The sequence below is a fragment of the Cyprinodon tularosa genome, unplaced genomic scaffold (genome assembly GCF_016077235.1).
Source record: "Cyprinodon tularosa strain WSP-4 unplaced genomic scaffold, ASM1607723v1 ctg373, whole genome shotgun sequence".
NCBI lineage: Eukaryota > Metazoa > Chordata > Actinopteri > Cyprinodontiformes > Cyprinodontidae > Cyprinodon > Cyprinodon tularosa.
In genome coordinates this window covers 592266-616369 of record NW_024039089.1, presented here as the reverse complement: position 1 = coordinate 616369, position 24104 = coordinate 592266, and the positions used below count along the sequence as shown (strand labels likewise).

At 41.1% G+C, this 24104-nt stretch overlaps 1 protein-coding gene across 1 annotated transcript in view; it reads right to left on the bottom strand.

Annotated features, from left to right (window-relative positions):
* Positions 1-24104, bottom strand: part of LOC119790886 (dedicator of cytokinesis protein 5-like) — a 106208-nt gene that overhangs the window by 41596 nt on the left and 40508 nt on the right. Inside the window, exons 9-11 of the mRNA XM_038296627.1 lie at positions 22255-22336; positions 18638-18767; positions 9773-9845 (exon numbers count right to left, since the gene is read on the bottom strand). Coding sequence (XP_038152555.1) covers positions 9773-9845; positions 18638-18767; positions 22255-22336 — 285 coding nt within the window. The remainder of the gene's footprint in view (positions 1-9772; positions 9846-18637; positions 18768-22254; positions 22337-24104) is intronic.

Below are 24104 nucleotides of genomic sequence, written 5' to 3'. Positions count from 1 at the left end.
GTACCTAATCCTAACCTAAACTGAATTCACACCTTAGTCCTAAACCTAACCCCAACTCAAAGAACAGAACTTTACCATATAGGGACCAGTTGAATGTCCCCATATGTACCTGTAAGTCCTCGCATGTAGGATTACAAAATACAAAAAACAAGACCACATACACACACTCCTAAAAACTTCCTCCCTTGAAGCAGTTCTGCCATTGTCACCATCTTCTTTTTTGATAGTTCCGCAGTAAGGCCTGCAGATGATCACACACATTGCAGGAATCCCATTTAGGCTGAAAAATAACTATCAGGACCGACCCTTGGAGTATATAACATTATTTTATCATGATTAAACTGTTTCTGGGTCTTTTTTGTGCGCCTTTAAGCCTCCAGGACATGCTAACACCAACTAATGCTAGATAGGGATTTGATTAAATGTGCATTTATTTATCACGACTGCTGTTCATCTAAAATCACTTGACAAAATCATCAGACGACATTCGTGTTTAATAAAAATGCTGTGATTTTCACTAATCTGTATTCAAATGAGGAATCTCTGCACAAACATCTGAATGTAATCCAATGTCATACCGGCTAATGCCGGTTATCAACTTGGATTTGTCCATTTGTCTAATCAGTAATGTAAACAGAGTCATTCTGAACAAAAAGCCTAAATGTAAGTCCTCAAATGCAGAATATTCCACTTTCTCTAATTACCAAGATGAAATGCTTTACGAACTGTGAAATGAAGAGAACACACTTGCTTGTCGTTGTCCGTGAACAAAACCAAAGCTTCGCCGATGATCTATTCATTGCTAATTAACGCGGTTGGCTGGATAATGCGTCTGTTATTGTTTGTTTCAGCGTTTCGTGCCTTTTTTACATTTAGGCTTGCATGTAAAACAAATGAATGTAATCCAGCTAATGTTAAACGATGCTGACTATGTTCCTGACCCAATGAAAGTTATTCACACACAAGGGAAAAGGCGAAAAGCACTGTGGTGAATTAGTGCAAAGAAAACGGGAAAGCAAAAGCGTGTCGGCCAGGCTTTAACGTTCTAAGAGGTTTCTGTGCACTGCATGAACTGTCAGATGCATCTGAGATAAAAACTCTGCTAACACAGAGCTTTCCTCATAATTGTGCAATCTCCCATTACATTACATTTTTTTTTTACACTGTGCATAAATATTCAGCAAGCGTGTACCCTAACCTCTTTATTATGTATTACCAAATTCTTACAAGTTTTTCCAAATCCAATATTTGTTGGACTTAATCCTTATCGGGTGACATGAATTTGTCCAAAGAGGAAGATGCAACCTGGAGTAAACAACACTTTGTATCAATTTGTGCACAATTGTTGTGAAATACTATTTCGCAAGAATAAAAAGGGAAGAAAATGAAGCTTTAGCTGAAAATGATAAAGAACAGTGCCTGCAGGCTTCTTCCTCTTAAACGGACATGAGCTAAAAAACAGGTGTTCTGTTGTTAATGCTTAACCCTTTAAAGCCTGATCCAAGAATAAACCAAAACAGAAAATGAGTTTTTTTTGGTTTGAAGTCCTTATTTGGCCTTTTAACCAAATATGTAAAAAGAAAAAACAGAAATAGATTTTTGATAATAATAATTTATTACTATGTGATAAGTCAAGATTATTTTTGTTTAGTCTTCTACTGGCTGTTATCAGGTATATCTGATTGTGTACAATAGAATTTTGAGCAAAGTTTTTACCATTAAATTATGCAAAAGATGTCAGACGCAAAACATTTGAGAAACCGTATGTATCAAATATGATACATTTGGCATTATAGGGTTGAAGTAAAACAAAAAAGTCTTCAAAACAAATTCAAACTGGAGGAAAGAAATATGTTAAAATCAACAGGATGCTGGCCTGATGTGCCCCTAATATCTCTGAAATGTAATCCACCTGGAGTGGCCTATATCTGAAACATGGCCTAAGTGAAGACTTCTGGAATAAGACAACCCCCGAATAAGGAGCACTACTTAAAAACCAAAAGGAGATGTCTTTAATTTCTGCATGAGCAGAACCAAGGGGGGAAAAAAGCAGCTTTCTATAAAGTCATTTCCTATACAAATGTATGACTAAAACTTGTCCTGCAGGCTTAAATTGTCAAAGATGACAGAATAACGATATAATTCCAGTTCTAGATGTGATTTAAACCCTATGGAAAACTTCCAGGTTCTTTGGAAGCATAAGATCTAAAGAGACGATAAAAGATAAGCAGCCCTGCTGTGAACCAACGCCGCCGCGCAAAATAATACAAACATCAATGGATAAACGCCTTATAAAAGTCACCGGAAACTTAACTTTCTCATTATATCTAAAGCTAAATTACATTTTTTTTTTTTTGTTGTGGCAGATTATGCATCATGAACATTTCCTAATAATCTTTTCTCCCACTGAGAGTGTCAAAGTGCTACAATGATGGAGAAACTGTGCATCTTAAAATAAATGTTACCCTGCAGATACAGCGCCTAGTAAAAAGAAGTCATACCCACAGAGTTTCTTCACATATCTTCCCTTTACAACCACCAATTTTAAAGAAGTTCATGTTACTTCATGTTATAAACCAAGAAAAAGTCAGAAAACTTTCTGACCTGGATAGAAGACAACAAAGCTTTCAAATGTTTCTACAAATCAAAATCTGTGAGGTTTAGACATTCTTATTCAGCCCCTCTGGGGAGAACCTCCTATCCTTCAGCTGATGCTCCATTGGGACATGTCTCTGCCAGTTTTCTGATTAAAAAATGAAATGTTTGCCTTGTCTTCTTGGCCTAAACACTAAAGCTCAGTCAGACTGCTTCAAAACGTATTGGTCTCACCTGGATTATGGCCTAGACATTGACTCATTTATTCCAACAGATGGAAATGCCTAAATAAACCTTTCCTATTGTAGATCTGAGAGCATGCTCAGTTGTTTCTAAGGAAGGAAACCCCCGTCTCTAGTCAATGGACGATTCCTTTTTCGGATTTCCCCCATCAACTGTGAAAAGCTTGCCGCTCTCTGCCGAATAACTCCTCTGGAGTAACCAATCAATGGCACTGCTTCCTTGATCAATGCTCCTTTTGTCAGTTTAGGATATCCGTTTTCGGATTATACAGGTGCTGGTCATAAAATTAGAATATCATGAAAAAGTAGATTGATTTCAGTAATTCCATTTAAAAAGTGAAACTTGTATATTATATTCATACAGTACATACAAACTCATATATTTCAGATGTTTATTTTGTTTAATTTTGATGATTACAAATGACAACAAATGAAAATCTCAAATTCATCATATCAGAAAATTAGAATATTGTGAAAAGGTTCAAAATTGATGGCCCCTGGTGCCACACTCTAATCAGCTAATTAACTCAAACCACCTGCAAAAGCCTTTAAATGGTCTTTCAGTCTAGTTCTATAGGCTACACAATCATGGGGAAGACTGCTGACTTGACAGTTGTCCAAAAGACGACCATCGACACCTTGCACAAGGAGGGCAAGACACAAAAGGTCATCGCTAAAGAGGCTGGCTGTTCACAGAGCTCAGTGTCCAAGCACATTAATAGAGAGGCGAAGGGAAGGAAAAGATGTGGTCGAAAAAAGTGTACAAGCAAGAGAGATAACCGCACCCTGGAGAGGATTGTGAAACAAAACCCATTCAAAAATGTGGGGGAGATTCACAAAGAGTGGACTGCAGCTGGAGTGAGTGCTTCAAGAACCACCACACACAGACGTATGAAAGACATGGGTTTCTGCTGTCGCATTCCTTGTGTCAAGCCACTCTTGAACCACAGACAGCGTCAGAAGCGTCTTGCCTGGGCTAAAGAGAAACAGGACTGGACTGCTGGTGAGTGGTCCAAAGTCATGTTCTCTGATGAAAGTAAATTTTGCATTTCCTTTGGAAATCAAGGTCCCAGAGTCTGGAGGAAAAGAAGAGAGGCACTTCATCCACGTTGCTTGAAGTCCAGTGTAAAGTTTCCACAGTCAGTGATGGTTTGGGGTGCCATGTCATCTGCTGGTGTTGGTCCATTGTGTTTTCTGAGGTCCAGGGTCAACGCAGCCACATACCAGGAAGTTTTAGAGCACTTCATGCTTCCTGCAGCTGACCAACTTTTTGGAGATGCAGATTTCATTTTCCAACAGGACTTGGCACCTGCACACAGTGCCAAAGCTACCAGTACCTGGTTGAAGGACCATGGTATCCCTGTTCTTAATTGGCCAGCAAACTCTCCTGACCTTAACCCCATAGAAAATCTATGGGATATTGTGAAGAAGAAGATGCAATACACCAGACCCAACAATTCAGAAGAGCTAAAAGCCACTATTAGAGCAACCTGGGCTATCATAACACCTGAGCAGTGCCACAGACTGATCGACTCCATGCCACGCCGCATTGCTGCAGTAATACAGGCCAAAGTAGGCCCAACTAAATACTGAGTGCTGTACATGCTCATACTTTTCATGTTCATACTTTTCAGTTGGCCAACATTTCTATAAATCCTTTGTTTTTATTGGTCTTCAGTAATATTCTAATTTTCTGATATGATGAATTTGTGATTTTAATTTGTTGTCATTTGTAATCATCAAAATTAAACAAAATAAACATCTGAAATATATGAGTTTGTATGTAATGTATGATTATAATATACAAGTTTCACTTTTTAAATGGAATTACTGAAATCAATCTACTTTTTCATGATATTCTAATTTTATGACCAGCACCTGTATACTGTAATTCAATGTCATACCGGCTAATGCTGGTTATCAACATGGATTTGGCCATTTGTCTAATCAGTAATGTAAACAGTGTCGTTCTGGACATGAAACCTAAATGTAAGTGTAGCGGCACTCCAGCTCCTTTAGTTTCTTCTGTACCGTATGAAAAAACAGTCTAGCAACCAGTAGTGAAACGGGAGCAATTCCAGATAATGTTCTTCATCTTGTGATGCTTATTAAACGAAAACAAAAATAAGAGAACATCCACATTCTACCGAAGAGGATTAGGGCCACTGAAAAAAAAAAAAAAAAAAAAGGTTAACTGATTTTTACATTTTATTTCAGTTTAGTATTGGAAAAATGTCAGAATTTTCTCAGTTTTCTCAGAATTCTGACTTTAATCTGAGAATTCTGACTTTTTTCTCAGAATTCTGACAGCTAACAATCATGTTAGCATCAAGCCATAGCCATGTCTGTTTTAGAGACTAGCTCTCTTGTTTTAATGACCTTCTGCTCCTCCATTAATGAGGGGACCCCTCGGGCACAAAAAAAGACGCCTAATTCCGTCATTTTCCACCAATGGCCACCTCAAACAACTCACATCTTTGTCAGTGAAGCTGAGTGCTCCCACATCTCTTCCCTCATGGTGCCCATCTACATTAAGATCCAAAATTCTGAGATTAAAGTCAGAATTCTGAGAAAAAAGTCAGAATTCTGACTTTAATCTCAGAATTCTGACTTTGTTTCCCATGTTAAACTGAAATAAAATTTAAAAATCAGTTAACTTTTTTTTTTTTTTCCAGTGGCTCTAATCCTCTTCCGTAACATTCTCATAATATAAACTCGATCAAAAACTGTGTTGCTTCCAGCATATCCGTTTTCCCTCTCAGTCCTTACGTACAGTACGTAAAAGCAAACCAAAAAAAAACATATACAATTACAGCATGCAAGAAGCCCAAAAATATGCATTTCAAATTGCATTTCTATATTTTATGCTTTTAATATTAGAGTTTTTAAACTTAAATCATAATCTCAACAAAAAAATTATCAATTTTGCATTTTAACCCTTTTTAAAACTATAAATGAATTTGTCTCAAATTGGCTCTTACAGTAAGTCATCAAATGCAGAATATTTAGCTTTCTCTGTTTATAAATATGAAAGGTTTAATGAGCTGTGAAATGAAGTGAAAACACTTGCTTGTCGTCGTCCGTGAACAAGACCAAAGCTTCGCCCCATGATCTATTCATTGTTAATTAACGCAGTTGGCTGGAAAACATAACTTTTTCTTGGCATCTACAGTTTGCTGATGAAGATTCTCAGTCATCCAGGTCATAGTCATTCTGTAAAAGTTCAAAAATAATTCCACTGGACTTGGTTTCCAAGATTTGAAGACGTTTCGCCACCTCTCCAGGAAGCTTTCTCAATTCAATTTTTTTTTTTTACTTTTACGGGATATCTACAGTTAAATTCTCTAATTTTATATGATGACATTTCTTGTTTTTCTTTAGTTGTGGCAAATTATGCTTCATGAACATTTCCTAAGAATCTTTTCTCCCACTGAGGGTGTTTACCCAGACGTTTCTTCTTCTTTTGCAGTGTTCAGATCTATAAGCTACAGGGGATTTAAACGTTTTCCAGAACAATCAGTCGTCCTCGGCAGATGGCCGCTCACACTGAGCCTGGTTCTGCTGGAGGTTTCTTCCTGTTAAAAGGGAGTTTTTCCTCTCCACTGTCGCTACAAGCATGCTTAGTGTGAGGGATTGCATTTGTGTCAATGAGTCGATTAAATCAACTGATTTTCCTTAGATAGAAAACTTTGAATCAATTTGACTGGATGATCTGGTTGAACTGTAAAGTGCATTGAGATGACATGTGCTGTGAAGCGTTGCTATATAAATAAACTGAATTTAGTTTAATTTAAATTCTTGTATTCTGAATAACAGTTGTGAATTTCTTCCATATGTGTGCGGAGTTAACCGTTAGACCACAATTTAAGCTTGAAACCCACTTTCATCTGCTGTCCTCCTAAACCACTGCCAGTTGGGCGTGTGTTCACAGAATAACAGATTTTCCAAAAGTTATTTGATTAAATATCAAAAATATCAAATCAAGTCACAACACCTCTGATGCCTTTGCAGGAGAACTGGGTTTAGAGTTGGACTCCACTGAGTTGTTGGGCAGCAGAGTAGAGCAGAGCTCTAAAACTCGAAGTTGACGGAGGCAGAGGCAAGGGGTTGCGAAATTTCTTTCTTAAAGGTGCGCTGTCATATTATATGATCGTTTATTTTTAAATGTAAAAAAAAACAAAGACTACTGCGTCCTCCTGGCGTCTTATTTGCAGTTGTGTTTGTTTGACGTTTTTGGTCAGTTTTTTTGTAAATAAAGCCCTTGTTGTATACCAACCCTAACAACGTGTTATTACTGCCAATAGATGGCGCCACATTTGTTGATGTCTGCTCATTGCACCCAGTGCTGGAATTCTATTTAGGCTCAAAGGACAATCAAAACATGATAAGGATGGACGCTTGGTGCATATCACCTTTTGTAATCATTATTAAATGCTTTTTGCTCTTATAAGTATAGGCACATAACTTGACTATGAACCTTTAAAGCATGGCGCACTAACATTCGGTCAACTTCCTCTGGATATTTGGATTTCAGTGGATTTTTTACTGAAGCCTGAGAAGCTGCTACAAATATGGACTAATCTGGATGCTTCACTGTTTGCCTCACAAAGAACTCAAGCAGGGTTCCTACAGCATAAGGCAAGTTAAATTCAAGACTTTTTAAGACTTTTTAATGCCACTTGAAATAAAAATTTAAGACCAAATTTACAAGAAACACAAGAAAAACCTACTTGCGACAACTTAACCCAAAGGTTTATTTTAACATAAACCACTGCACTAATGTTTCACATTTTGAAAAGCTTCCCAAACAGGAAGAAAGCTAAAAACACACAAATGACAGATATATTTTAACAATTATTTAACTGAATTCACAAACTTTGTTTTAGCAGAGAACAAAACAAATCAGTTTTAAAGCCACAAGATAACCAGTGCCAAGTCTTTTTGCAATTATTTTTTCTTTGTATCGTTTTCTTAGTATGTTTGATTTGGTGATAAGTGGAGGCGTTGCAGAGACAAGGGTGGAACAAAACTGAGAAATACCGGCTGTTTCTCTGTAACTCCATTTTGACGCTTTGTGTTTCACGCTTTGCATGTTTGACTCCACTGCCTTAATTCCCATCGTTCCGAGCCTAAATGACTTCTTGCACAAAATCCACTGAGCCTCATGTATGTTCCCTGGTTTTAGCCATGGAGAAAACTCTTGGCTGGAGCCAATTTTGGTTACATTTACACTTGCTCATATTTTCCAGACCAAAAGTTAATAGTGCATCTCCCAAATGTCCCGAACGTAACAACGCTTTATTGGTTGCGCTATCGGGACGGAACCAATAATGGCGAGCTGGTTTTTTTTGTTTTTTTTAATAATACTATTTTTTTTTTTTTTTTTTTTACGTTTTATTTAGATTACAAAAATAAATCGTAATAAAAATAATCCTATTATGATGTTTTAAAAATTAAGGCCTATGAAAGACTGATTTAAGACATTTTAATACCAATTAAGGCCTTAGTTTTATTTTGAAGAATTCAATGCCTTTTAATACTTTTTAAGGACCCGTGGGAACCCTGTCAAGTGTTCAACTTTTCCTCTACAGACAAATTATTTTCCAGATGCTGTCTAACTTACAAACATATTGTTAGCTATGCCCACATTTGTTTTTATGGAATTGAAATCCATCCTTTTTTTCTTTTTTACCTAAAGCCACGTTTTAACCTATTTAGGGGTATGCTTAGGCACTCTATTGATTTTATATGTTGATGTGTAAAGATGTTGCTCGTTTTTTTTCTTTTCTTCTTATGATTCATTTTGTTTACTGCACAAAAAAGCCTCCCTGCTGCAAAACACCCCCACCGCCGGGGGTTCTGGATTTGAATCCTAAAAATAAAATCCCTCTGCTTCGTATTTAGGCCTTACTTCTTGTTGGTTTATTGGATAGAAATAACAATTAAGTTATTGTCAGTTTGTAAGGCTTTTTACACCCTGTCTGAATTATATGTGTTAAGGGTTCTTTTATGTTTGGTAAGAAAACTGAGAAACGCTCAGTGTTCAGTCCTTAGTATCGACCTCCTTGGTTTTGGGAAAGTTTTCAGAACCACCACAGTGTTTCAGGAAGCCTTTAAAAGCCCAAATAAGTAGATATCAAAGCTACTTGTTATCCTAATCATTTGCTCTTTTAAAATTTCATTTAGCATGACCTTTTGTTATTCACTTTCTAACTATCCAATTTGCTGTCAGGACAGCAAAATAAGTCGCTGGGTGTTAATGAAAGAGAAATTAATTTGTCACGTCAGGGAAAAGATTAACAAAGGATTCAGTGATTCTAATTCATCCTCTGTGCAAGACAGACCGCAGATAAAAAAAAAAAAAAAACAACACACACACACACACACACACACACATCCTTATTTGCATACATCCCCCAAAAGACCGCTTTAGTTCGGCAGCGGAAAAATACGCGCATGTAATATTTAAAACAATTACCCCAAACGTTTGACAGATCCTGATTTATATTCTGTCCAAACGAAACATGTTTGTTTATCCGTAGGTTCTCAGGAGGGCGCAGCCCATTTACGGAGCAGTGAAGAGAAACAAACTGCGGTTCAATACAGCCCAAGTCTGGTTTTCATAACAAGAATAAGGCAGGATGCGTTTGAGGCTCCTCCATCTAAGATCTCTGGGAAAAAACACCACCTCGATCCCCCCTGCTGTGCACGAGCCACAGCAGCATGATCTAGAAGCCTGCATTCGACTAAAACTCAAAAAGTTTTTTTTATTTATCTTTTTAGGTGTCGTTGAAATGCAGCACAGGCAAAGAGAAACAGCTTGATTGGAAAAGAGATAGGCAGACTGCTTCAGTCCTAGTCAAACTTTCATACACAGCTTCATCTCGCTGGGTTGGCATCGCAGAAATGAAGCATGACAACATGAGAGGACTCACTGCTGAAACGGGATGAAATGCTGTTTGTCCTCATCGTCTACTTTGCCATGGGCGATATCCGTTACGTCCATCACTGCAACGACAAACACATGAGAAGGATCACAGCGGAGTTTAGACACCATCCAAGGCAAACATTTATTTTCCAACTTTTAATAGCCCTACAGTTTGTTTTTATTATAACTCTGGGAACACTTTTCTACACTTTTACAAGGGGGGCTTTGCCAGCATACTGTGCCAGCCACACTGGCTGGCAGCCATGGTAAGAATGTCTAAAATAAGATTCAAAACACAAATCTAACCATCTTTTTCTGCAGCAGCAGAATCTCGCACCAGAAAATAGAAATTAAGAAAAGATTGTTTTAAATAAAATCATTAGTAATGTGATACAACCAGAAAAAATGTGGAAAAACTAGAGATGCACGATATAATCGGCCCCCTATCGGTATCGGCCTTAAAACTGAATATCGGACATCGGCCACCTCACCGATATTTAACCCGATATTTGATCAGCTTCTGAGTTTCTAAAGTCTAAAAAAAAATAAAAAATACTACTTCTTCTTCCTCAAAAACTTCTTTTTTACAGACTTAAAAACTTCTAAAGACGAGGGAAAAAATATTGATACATTAAAATATCCCAATATCTTCATATGCTGATATATTGCCATTTAAACACACCATATCAATCTCTTTTACTAATGAAATATTGCTATATGTCATCGTTATGCTACGAAATCCCCCGAAAATTCACAAAATTTTGCCATATTTTTATATGTTGATATATTGACGAGCTATCGATCTATTTTACTAACAAAATCTCACAAGAATTTGCAAAATATCACGAGAGTTTGTAACAGAACGATGAAATTTCACGAGATTTTCAAAGTAAAATAGATCGATACCTCGTTTTTAAAAATCAATTTGATATCAGCATATGAAAATATATTTGAGTATATTATTTTTCAAAGTGTCAGAAATGGATAACAGAACTGCTATTTTCAATGACTACTTATTTTTGTCCAGCTTTAACATCGATATCGATATCGGTTATCGGCTGCATGAGTTTTAAAATATCGGCATATCGGATATCGGCCAAAATCCCAATATTGTGCATCCCTACTAGAGAGTTTGACAATTTAGTAAATCAGATGTGTTTATCTTCATAAGTAAGGAAGGGTTAGATCAGGGGTCGGCAACCCAAACTGCTCAAAGAGCCATATTGGACCAAAAAAAACAAAAAATAAATCTGTCTGGAGCCGCAAAAATGTAAGTCTTATACATGCCTCTTATGGAAACATGGGCTCTAAGTGTATCATCCCACTATAGAAAATGACTATGAGGGCTTAAGTATATAATAAGCATTCATGATTAAATGTTTATCCTCCAGCAAATGTCACATAGCAGCATGCTATGTGACGCGCCGCTTAACCGCCCTTCACCGCGCGGTTTAAGTTTTGTTACATTGATGAAATTATAGAAACACGATAAAGGAATCTTTCTACGGTGGACGTGTTTCTGTTGGGAGTTTATTGAGTCATGAGGAACCAAGCAGGAAGTGACATCCATCAGAGCAGAGCTCTCTAACCCTGAAATCCCACATCACCATCGTTCCTTGGTGTGATTTATAGCTTTAGGATTTGGGGAAAAAAATGGAAGAAAGTTCCCATCCCTGCATCAGAGCTCTACCTGTTTGCTCTGTGGACGGTTTTCCATCCTTGCAACAAAACTGGCAGCAGTAGTGGAGTTTGGAGATGTAATCCACTTCTTAAATCTATATTTGCTCTCCTCTAATTTATCCAGAAGTTCTGCAAACACACTTTTTCTCTCCCTCCCACCTTTGTGATCAGCTGCATATTTGGCTTGCCTTCCCTGGAAATGCCTTTCCAAATTTTTATTTTTTGCCAACCTCTCATTACCAAGCAAAAATGCAGGCAATCCTTCCGCATTAATAATGAAAGAAAATGATTCGGTCCATCCTTTGAATCCTCTTTTCTCATCAGCTATCTTCCTTTTTTCCCCTTTGGGATCCATGGTCCAAGACACTCCAGCAGCCTTGTTTGCCTGGCACTGCGCAAGTTATGACCACTGATCTCTATGGCTATGACGCAAATTATTGTTTAAATTTATTTATTATACAAATATTTACAGCATTGGAAAGCATAATTATTTTTTGTTCGACCTCCTGCACACCATATTAAATTTCATAAATTTTTGAAAAAGCTCCAGGGAGCCGCAAGGCGAACGCTAAACAGCAGCATGCGGCTCCGCAGCCGCGGGTTGCCGACCCCCGGGTTAGATAAAAAAAAGGGGGGGAAAGTTCTGCAAACACATAAATATGCAGCAAATACAAAAGTACTGTAAAGACAAAACTGATGCTTTCAAATATAGAAATTAGACACAGAAAAACACTTAAGACATGATGAAAGACTTTAAGAAGCAAAAAAAACAAAACACAGGTTTATAAAAGCTGCAAAGTAGCGCTGCATAATGGGGAAAAAAGGTCAAGACCACCAGTGTTGGAACTGTTCTGTTTGTTTTACTTCCTGCTTTTATTTTTCTTCTATTTTATATTTTAATTAATTTAAAGCACTTTAAATTGTGCTTGCAGTGGATTGTGCTTCAGAAATAAACTTGCCTTGCCTAGGGGGAGACGATCATCAACACATACGGGACCATTACAATCATTACCACAGATTAATGTCTATGGACCAGATCCTTAGCAAACGGCATGTCTGCCCAGAGGACATTTGGAGGAAATAAACCCTCCATCTGAATTGTACCAGTTGTAGCTTCTGGCTCCTGTTCCTTCACTCTTAGCAGGGTTAACATTAACCCCTCGGTTCCACTGGACATTCTTCTGTTTTGATCCAAGTGTCCTTACTGATCTATTCAGATTCCTTTGAATCTTTTTACTGAGCTTCCTGTTTTATATATTTATAAAACCTGAGTGAAGTTGCCCCCCCCCCACCTTCTTCAAATCAGATAAAATTAGTGTCAAACGTTTGTGCTGGTTTGTGCAGCAAAAATTTTAGTTTGTGCCGCTTTAATATTAAAGATATAAAGAGATGTTTCTAGAGGTCAAAGGTCAACCACCCCCCCCACTTTTTATCAAATCTTCAAATCCAAAGCAGCACAAACGAAAATTTTTGCTGCACAAACCAGCACAAACGGAGCTTAGTTAATTGACACCTATTTCGTCTGATTTAAATAAGGTGGGGGGGCTGGTTGACCTCTGATGACCTCTAGAAATATTTCTTTATATCTTTAAAACGATAGCGGCACAAACGGAAATTTTTGCTGCACAAACCAGCACAAACGTTAGACACTAATTTTGTCTGATTTGAAGAAGGTGGGGGGGCCAACTTCACTCAGGTATTTATAAAGGGTTTGGTCCTATATGAGTTGATGATCGTCTCCCCCTAGTGGTCTGGAGCACTTCCGTTGTTAAGAGCTCATTTGCATACTTTTTTTTTAATATACTTTCAGGATTTTTAGTTCACATGCGTTTTATGTGTTTGCATCAATCATGTTTGCAGCCGGTTTTGTGTTTGCAGTGCGTTTGCACTTTGCTGCTCTCTGCTTTCTGCAATTAAAGCTTTTCTCCTTTTCTTTTCACATGTTTTGTGCATTTGTCTCTTTTTTTTTTTTTTGCTGCAAATTCACACATTTGGAACTCTCTGCAATCATACACTTTGTGTATAGAAACTGAGTTCATTCAGAGCATATATAGTTAAAACTAAAGAACACATGCCTCCAGCCAGAATAGGGACAGGTCATTACCCGGCTCCTGTAGGAGCCCTCCAATTGGGTCTGACTAGAGGTTTCACCCCACATGTTAATTAGGTCAAACTCCTGTCTGTCCCCGTACCGTCACAGCTGCCTTCCATTACATCAGGGCGCTGTCAACATTCGACCAATGTTAGGGTAAAGTGATGTCTAAGCTTGATTAAATCCGCCCTGGTTTTTCCCACTGGAGTCCCATAAAAAAATAAAAATGTTTAAATACAATTAAATTCAATTATGAACTCCAACACGAGACGGCTGAGCTGGGGGGAGACAAGCAGCCCCACCCCCGCCCTCCGCCTCTTCTCGCGGGTAACTCCAGAGTAGAAGAGAGTCCAGCCTCTCTCAAGGAGCTGGGTTCCAGAGCCCTGGCTGTGCGTAGAGGAGAGCCCAACTATTTCTAGCTGGTATCGCTCCACCTCCCGCACAAGCTCGGGCTCCTTCCCCGCCAGTGAGGTGACATTCCACGTCCCCAGAGCCAGTTTAAGCGCCCGCGGATCAGGTCGCCGAGGTCTCCGCCTCTGGCTGCCGCCCAATCCTCTTTGCACCGGTCCCTCATGGTTCCCCCTGCAGGTGGTGGGCCCACTGGGGGATGGCCTCGCGTCGCTCCTTCGGGCTGGGCCCGGCCGGGTCCCGCGAGGAAGAACCCGACCACCAGGCGCTCGCCGACGAACCCCAACCCCAGGCCTGGCTCCAGGGTGGGGTCCCGGCTCCGCCGTACCGGGCGACGTCACGTGCCTCGTTGGAGTCCTCGTCATAAGGGTTTTTGAACCGCTCTTCGTCTGACCTGTCACCCAGAGCCTGTTTGCCTTGGGAGACCCTTCCAGGGGCATTTAGCCCCCGACAACATAGCCTCTGGGATCACCCAGGCACTGAAACCCCTCCACCACGTTAAGGTGGCGGTTCAAGGAGGGGAATCCGAAGGTCGCCTCCCTTCGCCTTCGGGTTGAAGGGAGGACTCTGACAGTTGTTTCGGCCTATGGGCCGAACGGCAGTACGGAGTACCAGGCCTTCTTAGCATCCCTGGGGAGGGTGTTAGAAAGCGCCCCTCCCGGGGATTCCATCATTCTGCTAGGAGACTTCAACGCCCACGTGGGAAACGACAGTGACACCTGGAGGGGCGTGATCGGGAGGAACGGGCCCCCAGCTCTGAACCCGAGTGGTGTCTCATTATTGGACTTCTGTGCAAGTCACGGATTGTCCATAATGAACACCATGTTCAGGCATAAGGATGTCCATCGGTGCACTTGGCACCAGGACACCCTAGGCCGAAGGTCGATGATCGACTTTGTAGTCGTATCTTCTGATCTTCGGCCGCATGTCTTGGACACTCGGGTGAAGAGAGGGGCGGAGCTGTCCACCGACCACCACCTGGTGGTGAGTTGGATACGCTGGAAGAGGAGGAAGCCTGAAAGACTCGGCAGGCCCAAACGTGTAGTGAGGGTCTGCTGGGAACGTCTGGTGGAGCCCTCGGTCAGAGACGTGTTCAACTCCCACCTCCGGGAGAGCTTCTCTCAGGTTCCGAGAGAGGTTGGAGACATGGTGTCCGAATGGGCTGTGTTCTCTGCCTCTATTGTCGATGCGGCTGCCCGTAGCTGTGGCCGTAAGGTTTGCGGTGCCTGTCGTGGTGGCAATCCCCGAACCCGGTGGTGGACACCGATAGTAAGGGATGCCGTCAAGCTGAAGAAGGAGTCCTATCAAGCCTGGCTGGCTTGTGGGACTCCTGAAGCAGCAAGCAGGTACTGTGAGGCCAAACGTGTCGCGGCCCGGGCGGTTGCAGAGGCAAAATCTTGGGCCTGGGAGGAGTTCGGAGAGGCCATGGAAAAAGACTATCGGTTGGCCTCAAAGCGATTCTGGCAAACCGTCCGGCGCCTCCGGAGGGGAAAGCAGTGCTTCACTAACACTGTTTTTAGTGGGTGTGGGGAGCTGCTGACCTTGAAGGAGGATATTGTCGGGCGGTGGAAGGAATACTTTGAGGATCTCCTCAACCCGACAGACATGCCTTCCGTGGGGGAAGAAGAGACGAGGTGCTTGGGGCTGGGTTCGTCCATCACCCGGGCTGAAGTCACCGAGGTAGTCAAAAAACTCCACGGTGGCAAGGCTTCGGGGGTGGATGAGATCCGTCCTGAGTATCTCAGAGCTCTGGATGTTGTCGGGCTGTCATGGTTGACACGTCTCTTCAACATCGCGTGGAGGTCGGGGACAGTTCCCCTGGATTGGCAGACTGGGGTGGTGGTTCCCCTCCACAAGAAGGGGGACCGGAGGGTGTGTTCCAACTATCGGGGAATCACACTTCTCAGCCTCCCCGGAAAGGCCTATGCCAGGGTGCTGGAGAGGAGAGTCCGGCTGATTGTCGAACCTCGGCTGCAGGAGGAGCAGTGTGGTTTTCGTCCTGGCCGTGGAACGGTGGACCAGCTCTACACCCTCTGCAGGGTGCTTGAGGGTTCATGGGAGTTTGCCCAACCAGTCCACATGTGTTTTGTGGACTTGGAGAAGGCATTCGACCGTGTCCCTCGTGCTGCCCTGTGGGGGGTGCTCCAGGAGTATGGAGTCGGGGGCCCTTTATTAGGGGCCATCCGTTCTCTGTACAAGCGGAGCAGGAGTCTGGTTCGCATTGCCGGCATTAAGTCGGACCTGTTCCCGGTGCATGTTGGACTCCGACAGGGCTGCCCTCTGTCACCGGTCCTGTTCATAACTTTTATGGACAGGATTTCTAGGTGCAGCCAAAGACCGGAGGGGGTCTGGTTTGGGGAACAGCGGATCTCGTCCCTGCTTTTTGCGGATGACGTAGTTCTGCTGGCTCCCTCCTGCCAAGACCTACAGCGTGCGCTGGGGCGTTTCGCAGCCGAGTGTGAAGCGGCTGGGATGAGAATCAGCTCCTCCAAATCCGAGGCCATGGTTCTCGACCGGAAAAAGGTGGCATGTCCCCTTCGGGTTGGAGGGGAGTCCTTGCCTCAAGTGGAGGAGTTCAAGTATCTTGGGGTCCTGTTCACGAGTGAGGGAAGAATGGAGCGGGAGATCGATAGACGGATCGGTGCGGCTGCTGCAATAATGCGGACGCTGCACCGGTCTGTCCTGGTGAAGAGAGAGCTGAGTGAAAAGGCAAAGCTCTCAATTTACCGGTCGGTCTACGTTCCTACCCTCACCTATGGTCATGAAATTTGGATCATGACCGAAAGAACGAGATCCCGGATACAAGCGGCTGAAATGAGCTTTCTCCGCAGGGTGGCTGGGCTCTCCCTTAGAGATAGGGTGAGGAGCTCGGTCATTCGGGAGAGGCTCAGTGTAGAGCCGGTTCTCCTCCACATCGAGAGGAGTCAGTTGAGGTGGCTCGGACATCTTCTTCGGATGCCCCCTGGACGCCTCCCTCGGGAGGTGTTCCAGGCATGTCCCACCGGGGGGAGGCCCAGGGGACGGCCCAGGACACGCTGGAGAGACTATGTCTCTCGGCTGGCCTGGGAGCGCCTAGGGCTTCCCCCAACAGAGCTGGAGGAGGTGTCTGCGGAGAGGGAAGTCTGGGAGTCTCTGCTTAGTCTGCTGCCCCCGCGACCCGGTTCCGGATGAAGCGGGAGACGACGAGTACGAGTACGAGTAAATTCAATTCATTATAAAATCAGATGCGAGTCGGATTAAAGACTATAAATAAAAGCGGTTTAAATATATTTTAAAAAATGGGTTCACACTTGCTCGTTGCTCAAACTTAAAAATCAAACATTTATAAGCATAATTCACAAATCATCTCCCTATTTCAAATTCAATCTTATCAATTTCAGATTTACACTCATTAATTTCTGATTCGTACCTGTAATTGTGTGATGTTTTAACTCAAATTTGTGATTCTTACTTCTATTTCTGCAAAGTTGTCAGACGTTTACATGAATTGACAAGTACAAATCTTACATTTCTTCATTCTTGCTGTCTTGAACAAAATCCACTGAGCCTCATGTATGTTCCCTGGTTTTAGAAATGGAGAAAACTCTTGGCTGGAGACAATTATCGTTACATTTACACTTGCTCATATTTTCCCAGACAAAAAGTTAATGGTGCATCTCCCAAATGTCCCGGCCGCAACAACGCTTTTATTGGTTCCGCTATCGGGATGGAACCAATAATGGTGATTATCAATTTTAACGTTTTATTTAGATTACAAAAATAAATCGTAATAAAAATGATCGTATTTATGATGTTTTAAAAATTAAGACCTACGAAAGACTGATTTAAGACATTTTAATACCAATTAAGGCCTTAGTTTTATTTTGAAGGATTCAATGCCTTTTAAGACTTTTTAAGGACCCGCGGGAACCCCTGTATTAGTTGTATTTGCCTGCAGTGGGAACACAGGCTGTTTGCCCTGAAATGAAGAATGAATATTTGGAACAGCACCTCACTCCAATTTCTAACTACAGTAGAGAATACGTGATGCTGTGGGACTCTTTCTCTACCAAGTACCCTGAAAAACCTACGAGCGCAAAAGATGGTATTCCAAACCATCACAGAAGCAGCTAGGAGACAAACTCAACTTCCTTTATTCGCCGTCTCTGTCTTTGTGGACTCTGTGGGATCCATAGAGGTGGTTTAAAGGAGGATGGTTAAAGATGCCCTTCTCTAAATGCTTCAACCTGTTGTAGCAGTGCTGTCGACTTTATGCAGAACATTTTACATGGGAGTTTTCTTCACACTTTCTTAAGATACTCAGATGGAAGTTTTGAATTTCCAGCATGAGATTATGCTGCTGCAAAAACGAGGTGAACGTTGCTGAGTTACTTGGCTCTGCAGCTGAACAGATTGGGAGGTTCTTGATCTCTTGAGCTGATGAATTCCTCTAAATACCACCCGGTTCTGCTGCCAGCATGGATGCATTTTGTGCTTTATTTGTCCCGGCCAAGATCTCTGTGAATTTTATTCCATTTACTTAAGAGCTATAGGAAACCCTTTCACATTTAACTCACCAACCATCTGGCCAAAACCTGAAAATTACATCCCACCAACTATCTCTCTCCAGGACAGAGCAATAAACATTTCCTGGCTCAGAAAACACGAGTTCCCCGTCTGGTTACATCTTTGATTTCTCTAAAAGCTGCTCACCAGCCACACCGAACGGCCTCCTCAAGCCACCCGTTTGCTTTTTGCCCTCTTTGAGCTCCATGCTGCCCACCCTGATGATCTGACACACCAGGAAGAGCCGCTGCCTCATTAGATCACTGCTGCTCAGGTCCTGGACACCACAGAGAAAAACAAAGCTGATTAGTGATGACAGGTGATGTACATGAGGTACAGAAAGCAGTGACCTTCTCCTATCATCTGCAGTTTATTACAAACAATCACATGGGTACAGATGGAGACCAGACGGTAAAGGTTAGCAGACAAAAAGCTGCAAACATTAAACAAACACGGATTTTCCACTGCACGATCCTGACCTATAATCTTTATAAAAAGCTTATTTTAGTCATTTAATTCAAAAAGTGAAGCGTATATCCCACCTTTTCCCTAGAGAGGGAGTAAGTTAAACATTTATTTAGACTATAATAGTTTCCAGCTGATGGAAATTTTAAATTGAGCTTAGGTTTGATAAGTATCAGTAGAATAAAAGAGCTTAAAAACCCAGCTGTAAACAAAGTTCTGAATCCAAGGACATAAATAAAAAGTTGGGTGGAAGGAAAAGCTTCTTTAAAATAGAGAACAGATCATGTAATAAAGAAGGCGGGAGGCTTGATAAGGTAGAGACTCATTAGGCATGGACTTCAGCAACAGCAGCTTCACGCACCTATCCTGGACATGAAACTAAGCTGCTGCTTTCTCTGTTAAAGAACACCAGAACCAGAGAGTCACACAGAAAAAAGAAAAAGGGCTGAACTTTTGGTCTGCGGTCCAATTATCCTTTTTTCTGCACATTATATAGAAATCAATAAGTCTGCAGGAAGAGGAGAGAAATCCTGGAAGCTTGAAGTCCAGTATTGTTTCCAATCGGTGATCATCAATGAGGTTAAAGTCGTAGGGAAGCGGCCGTTCCAAATGTTGCATTTCTGAATTCTCTCGAGTGGTGCACAACTTCATACGAGTGAATAAAGTAAATTGTTTTGGCGGAAGGTTCATAAGCAAGTTTGATTGTGGCCGGTTTGTTGGAAGCATCTTGCTAACCAGTTAGCAACTTAGTGCTAGTAGGTTCCCAATGGGAAATTCCATTGGGACCAAGTAGCACTAAATTGGTGACTTAGAAACGACGCTGTCAAGGAACGCTATGGACAGAGGAAACATGCAAGAGGAGGAGAGTTTAGTGTCGGAGGTCGTGGATGAGTCTCCTCCGTCATCCATTTTTTATTTAGAGGAGGAAAGGATGAAGATGTTGTGGAAGAGGACGCCAGGGCGACAGAAGCTTGGTTTGGTGTAGAAGGCTTCCAGCCGTACATGTTTAAGCCGTTGCCTCACAACGCTAACCTGACTCCGCCAGATGGATTTGCTTCGCATATCCATCTGGAAACCTTCCGTTAAAGTAATTTTGGGAAGGGGCGAAAATACTGGTTAGCTGATTGGCCTATGTTGGTGATAGACGGGCCAATTAAACCAATCAGATCAACGAAGCATAGGACGTACTAACAGAGCGACGACGAAGAGGAGCCAATTGATAGATCAAACTCTTGCCGAAACCAGTCGGGAGAAGAGCAAAAACATCTTTTCCTCTGAGAAAAGCCTCCAGAGCAGTGTTTTGCTCTTCTTTCAGTGAAGAAATACTCTGTAATTCCGATAAAACTTGCTTGATAGCCACGCTAACGTTAGTTTCATCGGCTGAAGCCGCCATGTTCTTTAGACTGAACTGTCGCGCTTCTCGTTGCGTCACACCTCAACCCGCCTCAAAGCCAACGCTGATTGGACGTTCGTTTGGTGAACGGCTCCAAATTTTCTTTAACGGAAAGTAGCCAGACTGATCTGCGAGTGAAACCTTGAAAGCTCGCGAGATCAGGATGGTCTCACGAGGCTATCGCAACGCTGCCATTTCTGTTAGCTCTACGCCTGCCGAAGACACAGACGTCCATCCCCTTGAACACTGGGACGGAATTTGATAGGAAAGTTAATGATTCTTTTTTCTTATTTCGTCTGTTGTGTATATTAGCTGCGACATATGAATCAAGATGCTATGACTGAAAAAAATTTGATTACAAGATGAACGTTGATGTATGATTGGCCGAATTAAAGTGTTCAGGCTGACGTATAACTAATTGGCCTGTATAAGAAAAGAAAAAATAGACTGATTTTAAGACATGATTTTTTTTTAAATAGACATTTTCTAACTTTTAGGAAAATATGGTCTGATAAATAGTACATTGATATACATGTTGAAGCCAGAATGATTTGAATTTTAAAAATGACGACTTTAAGGTAATCTGCTGTTGTCGGTAAGTAAAAGTTTACATCCGTTCAATCATCTGCTAAATGCTTTCTTCTCCTGATCCTGGCTCCTTTGTACCCATACCTGTTTTAAGGACCTTGGTGTGCAAAACAAACCGCACAGAGAATTTTTTAAATGCAAAAACCAGCATGCTGGTCTTCTACTGTATGGGGTAAGAGAACCTTCAAAAAATTGGATGCATTGCTGTCTGAATATCTTAATTCTACGGAAGAGGATTAGGGCCACTGAAAAAATAAAAAAGTTAACTGATTTTTAAATATTATTTTAGTTTATGATGTGAAAAAAGTCAGAATTCTGACTTTAATCTCAGAATTCTGACTTTTTTCTCAGAATTCTGACTTTAATCTCAATTCAGACTTTAATCTCAGAATTCTGACTTTTTTCTCAGAATTCTGACTTTTTTCTCAGAATTCTGACTTTAATCTCAGAATTCTTACTTTAATCTCAGAATTCTGACTTTTTTCTCAGAATTCTGACTTTAATCTCAGAATTCTGACTTTTTTCTCAGAATTCTGACTTTAATCTCAGAATTCTGACTTTAATCTCAATTCAGACTTTAATCTCAGAATTCTGACTTTTTTCTCAGAATTCTGACTTTTTTCTCAGAATTCTGACTTTAATCTCAGAATTCTGACTTTTTTCTCAGAATTCTGACTTTAATCTCAGAATTCTTACTTTAATCTCAGAATTCTGACTTTTTTCTCAGAATTCTGACTTTAATCTCAGAATTCTGACTTTTTTCTCAGAATTCTGACTTTAATCTCAGAATTCTGACTTTAATCTCAATTCAGACTTTAATCTCAGAATTCTGACTTTTTTCTCAGAATTCTGACTTTTTTCTCAGAATTCTGACTTTTTTCTCAGAATTCTGACTTTAATCTCAGAATTCTGACTTTAATCTCAGAATTCTGACTTTTTTCTCAGAATTCTGACTTTAATCTCAGAATTCTGACTTTAATCTCAGAATTCTGACTTTTTTTCTCAGAATTCTGACTTTAATCTCAGAATTCTGACTTTTTCATTCTAATTTAGGCAGATAAAAAGCTTTTTTATATTCCCTGCTTGGCTTCCTGGTAGCTCCATCCTTTGTTTTCATGGAACTGCTGACTGCTTGAATAAAACAAGCAAACAGCAGCAAAGATCCACTGCGAAAAGAGAGTAATTCACAGAAAGCATCATTAAATTACCAGCTCTTCAGAAACAAATAGTCCATCTTTCACAGATTCAAGGTAATGTTCAGACTGTTTAAATCTTAAACACCGAGGGGAATACAGTCAGCAGATTGAGAGTCGGTTACCGTGAATAAGGCTGGCAGGTTGTTGAGTTTTTCAATTTCCTTAGGCATTCCCATACTGTCCCAGCGCACCAGGAAGTTCTCGCTGCATGAATTCAAATAGGAATCACAGTTAGACATCACATTATCTGAGCTATCGGAAGAAATAGAAAACGGCAGCAGCCCATGCAGCCATTCGTCATCATTTCTTCCCATCACCACATAAAAAAATATATATATATATATATGTCACATAAATCTTAAAGACTATTTGTTCCGATTGATTAGTAACCATGTCCTTGTGTAAAGCCCAACAGAGGTTTCTAAAAATCCTGACTTAAAAATGAATGACTTGAGCTTATTGTCTTAATTGCCTCCTAATGTCTCTGCAGTCAAGCCAAGCTCATGCTCCTGCTTGTATTTTTAGTTTCTACCAAATTAAAATTCATAAAAATCCATGCTGTTTATAATCAGGGCTGTCACTTCCCGAGAGCAGGCACAGCAGCGGCTTAGCAGCCTAACAAAGCTGTCCTCCATTTTTAAAAACATCCATAATGAGCTCCTTGAGGTCTCACTGACATATCTGTGGCACACAGGGCCGGATTTATGAGAGTGTGGACCTCTGGGCCGGAGCCAGTTTATAACATACGGCCTATCAAAAGAAAAATTATGTTTTCAGCCTCTTGATTTACAAATTCAATTATATTTAATTTTGCTATATTTCCCAAAATGATTTTGATTTAATATAAATTTTTTACATTTATTTCTTCAAAATCAGAGGTTACCATAAATTAAGATTATTGATTTTAAAGAGATAAAGTAAAGTTAATAATGATGAAACTGGGATTTTTAAAGCCGGTAGTTGGGTTGTATGAGTGGGATTTATGTTCAGACATTCAGACGGACGAATTTCAACACACAATCTGACTGATCCCAGATCAGCCTTAGGTCTGTGTGAGGCCATACGGGAGCGGAGCTGTCCATGGTGGAAACCAGGAGCAGTCTCTCTCTCTCAGGCTGAGCCCAGTGCTGGTTAAAGACATTTCCTCCCAGCACTGCGTTTCCTGAGCCCGTAACCTCATCAATGACCCCTCACCCCCCCCCACAATGGACTGTTCTTCCTGCTGCCCCCTGGGAAGAGGCTTCGAAGCATCCAATGCAGGACCAGCAGATTTCAGAACAGTCTGTTCCCCATTGCCATTAGATTGCTGAATATTATGTAAAATGGGTTAAAAATATATATTTTTTTTTTCATCGCAATGTTTTTATGTTTTTATCACTGCTGCTTACCTGCATTTTAAAAAATGAAATAGTCTAGAGTACTTAAAGGAATAGTACACCCAAAACATGATTAGCCTTCATTTTCTACTCACCCCCATGCTGAACAACACTCTGGAGTACTTTTTATATATCTCAAATGCATCTGGAGATCTGGGAGGCTTCTTGCTGTCTGCTGACATTCAAATAATGGAGGTCTATGGCGCCCGAGGCAGAAAGGTCCATAAAAGTCCACAAAAAACGTGTCAATATTCCTCGATATTGCTCGTCCAATGTATTCCAAGTGTCCTGAGTGGGTAGCGTCCATAATTTACTCGAGACGAAGTCATTTAGAATGTTTTTAGAGCATAAACAGTAGTGTATAGGATTTCCTAAAAGCGAGATTTCACGAGTCTACGGAAACCGCGGCAGACCAAACCAGATGAAAGTGCGCATTCAGCCCGGCAAAGAACTCATGCTCTTCCTCAACACTGAAGTCCTCAGACATTTTTCTTTCGTTGTTTCTTTCTTTGCACAGGTAAACAGCACATTTCTTCTTCTACGCTTGCATTATTGGCAGAGCAGACGCTGAATGCGCACTTTCATCTGGTTTGGTC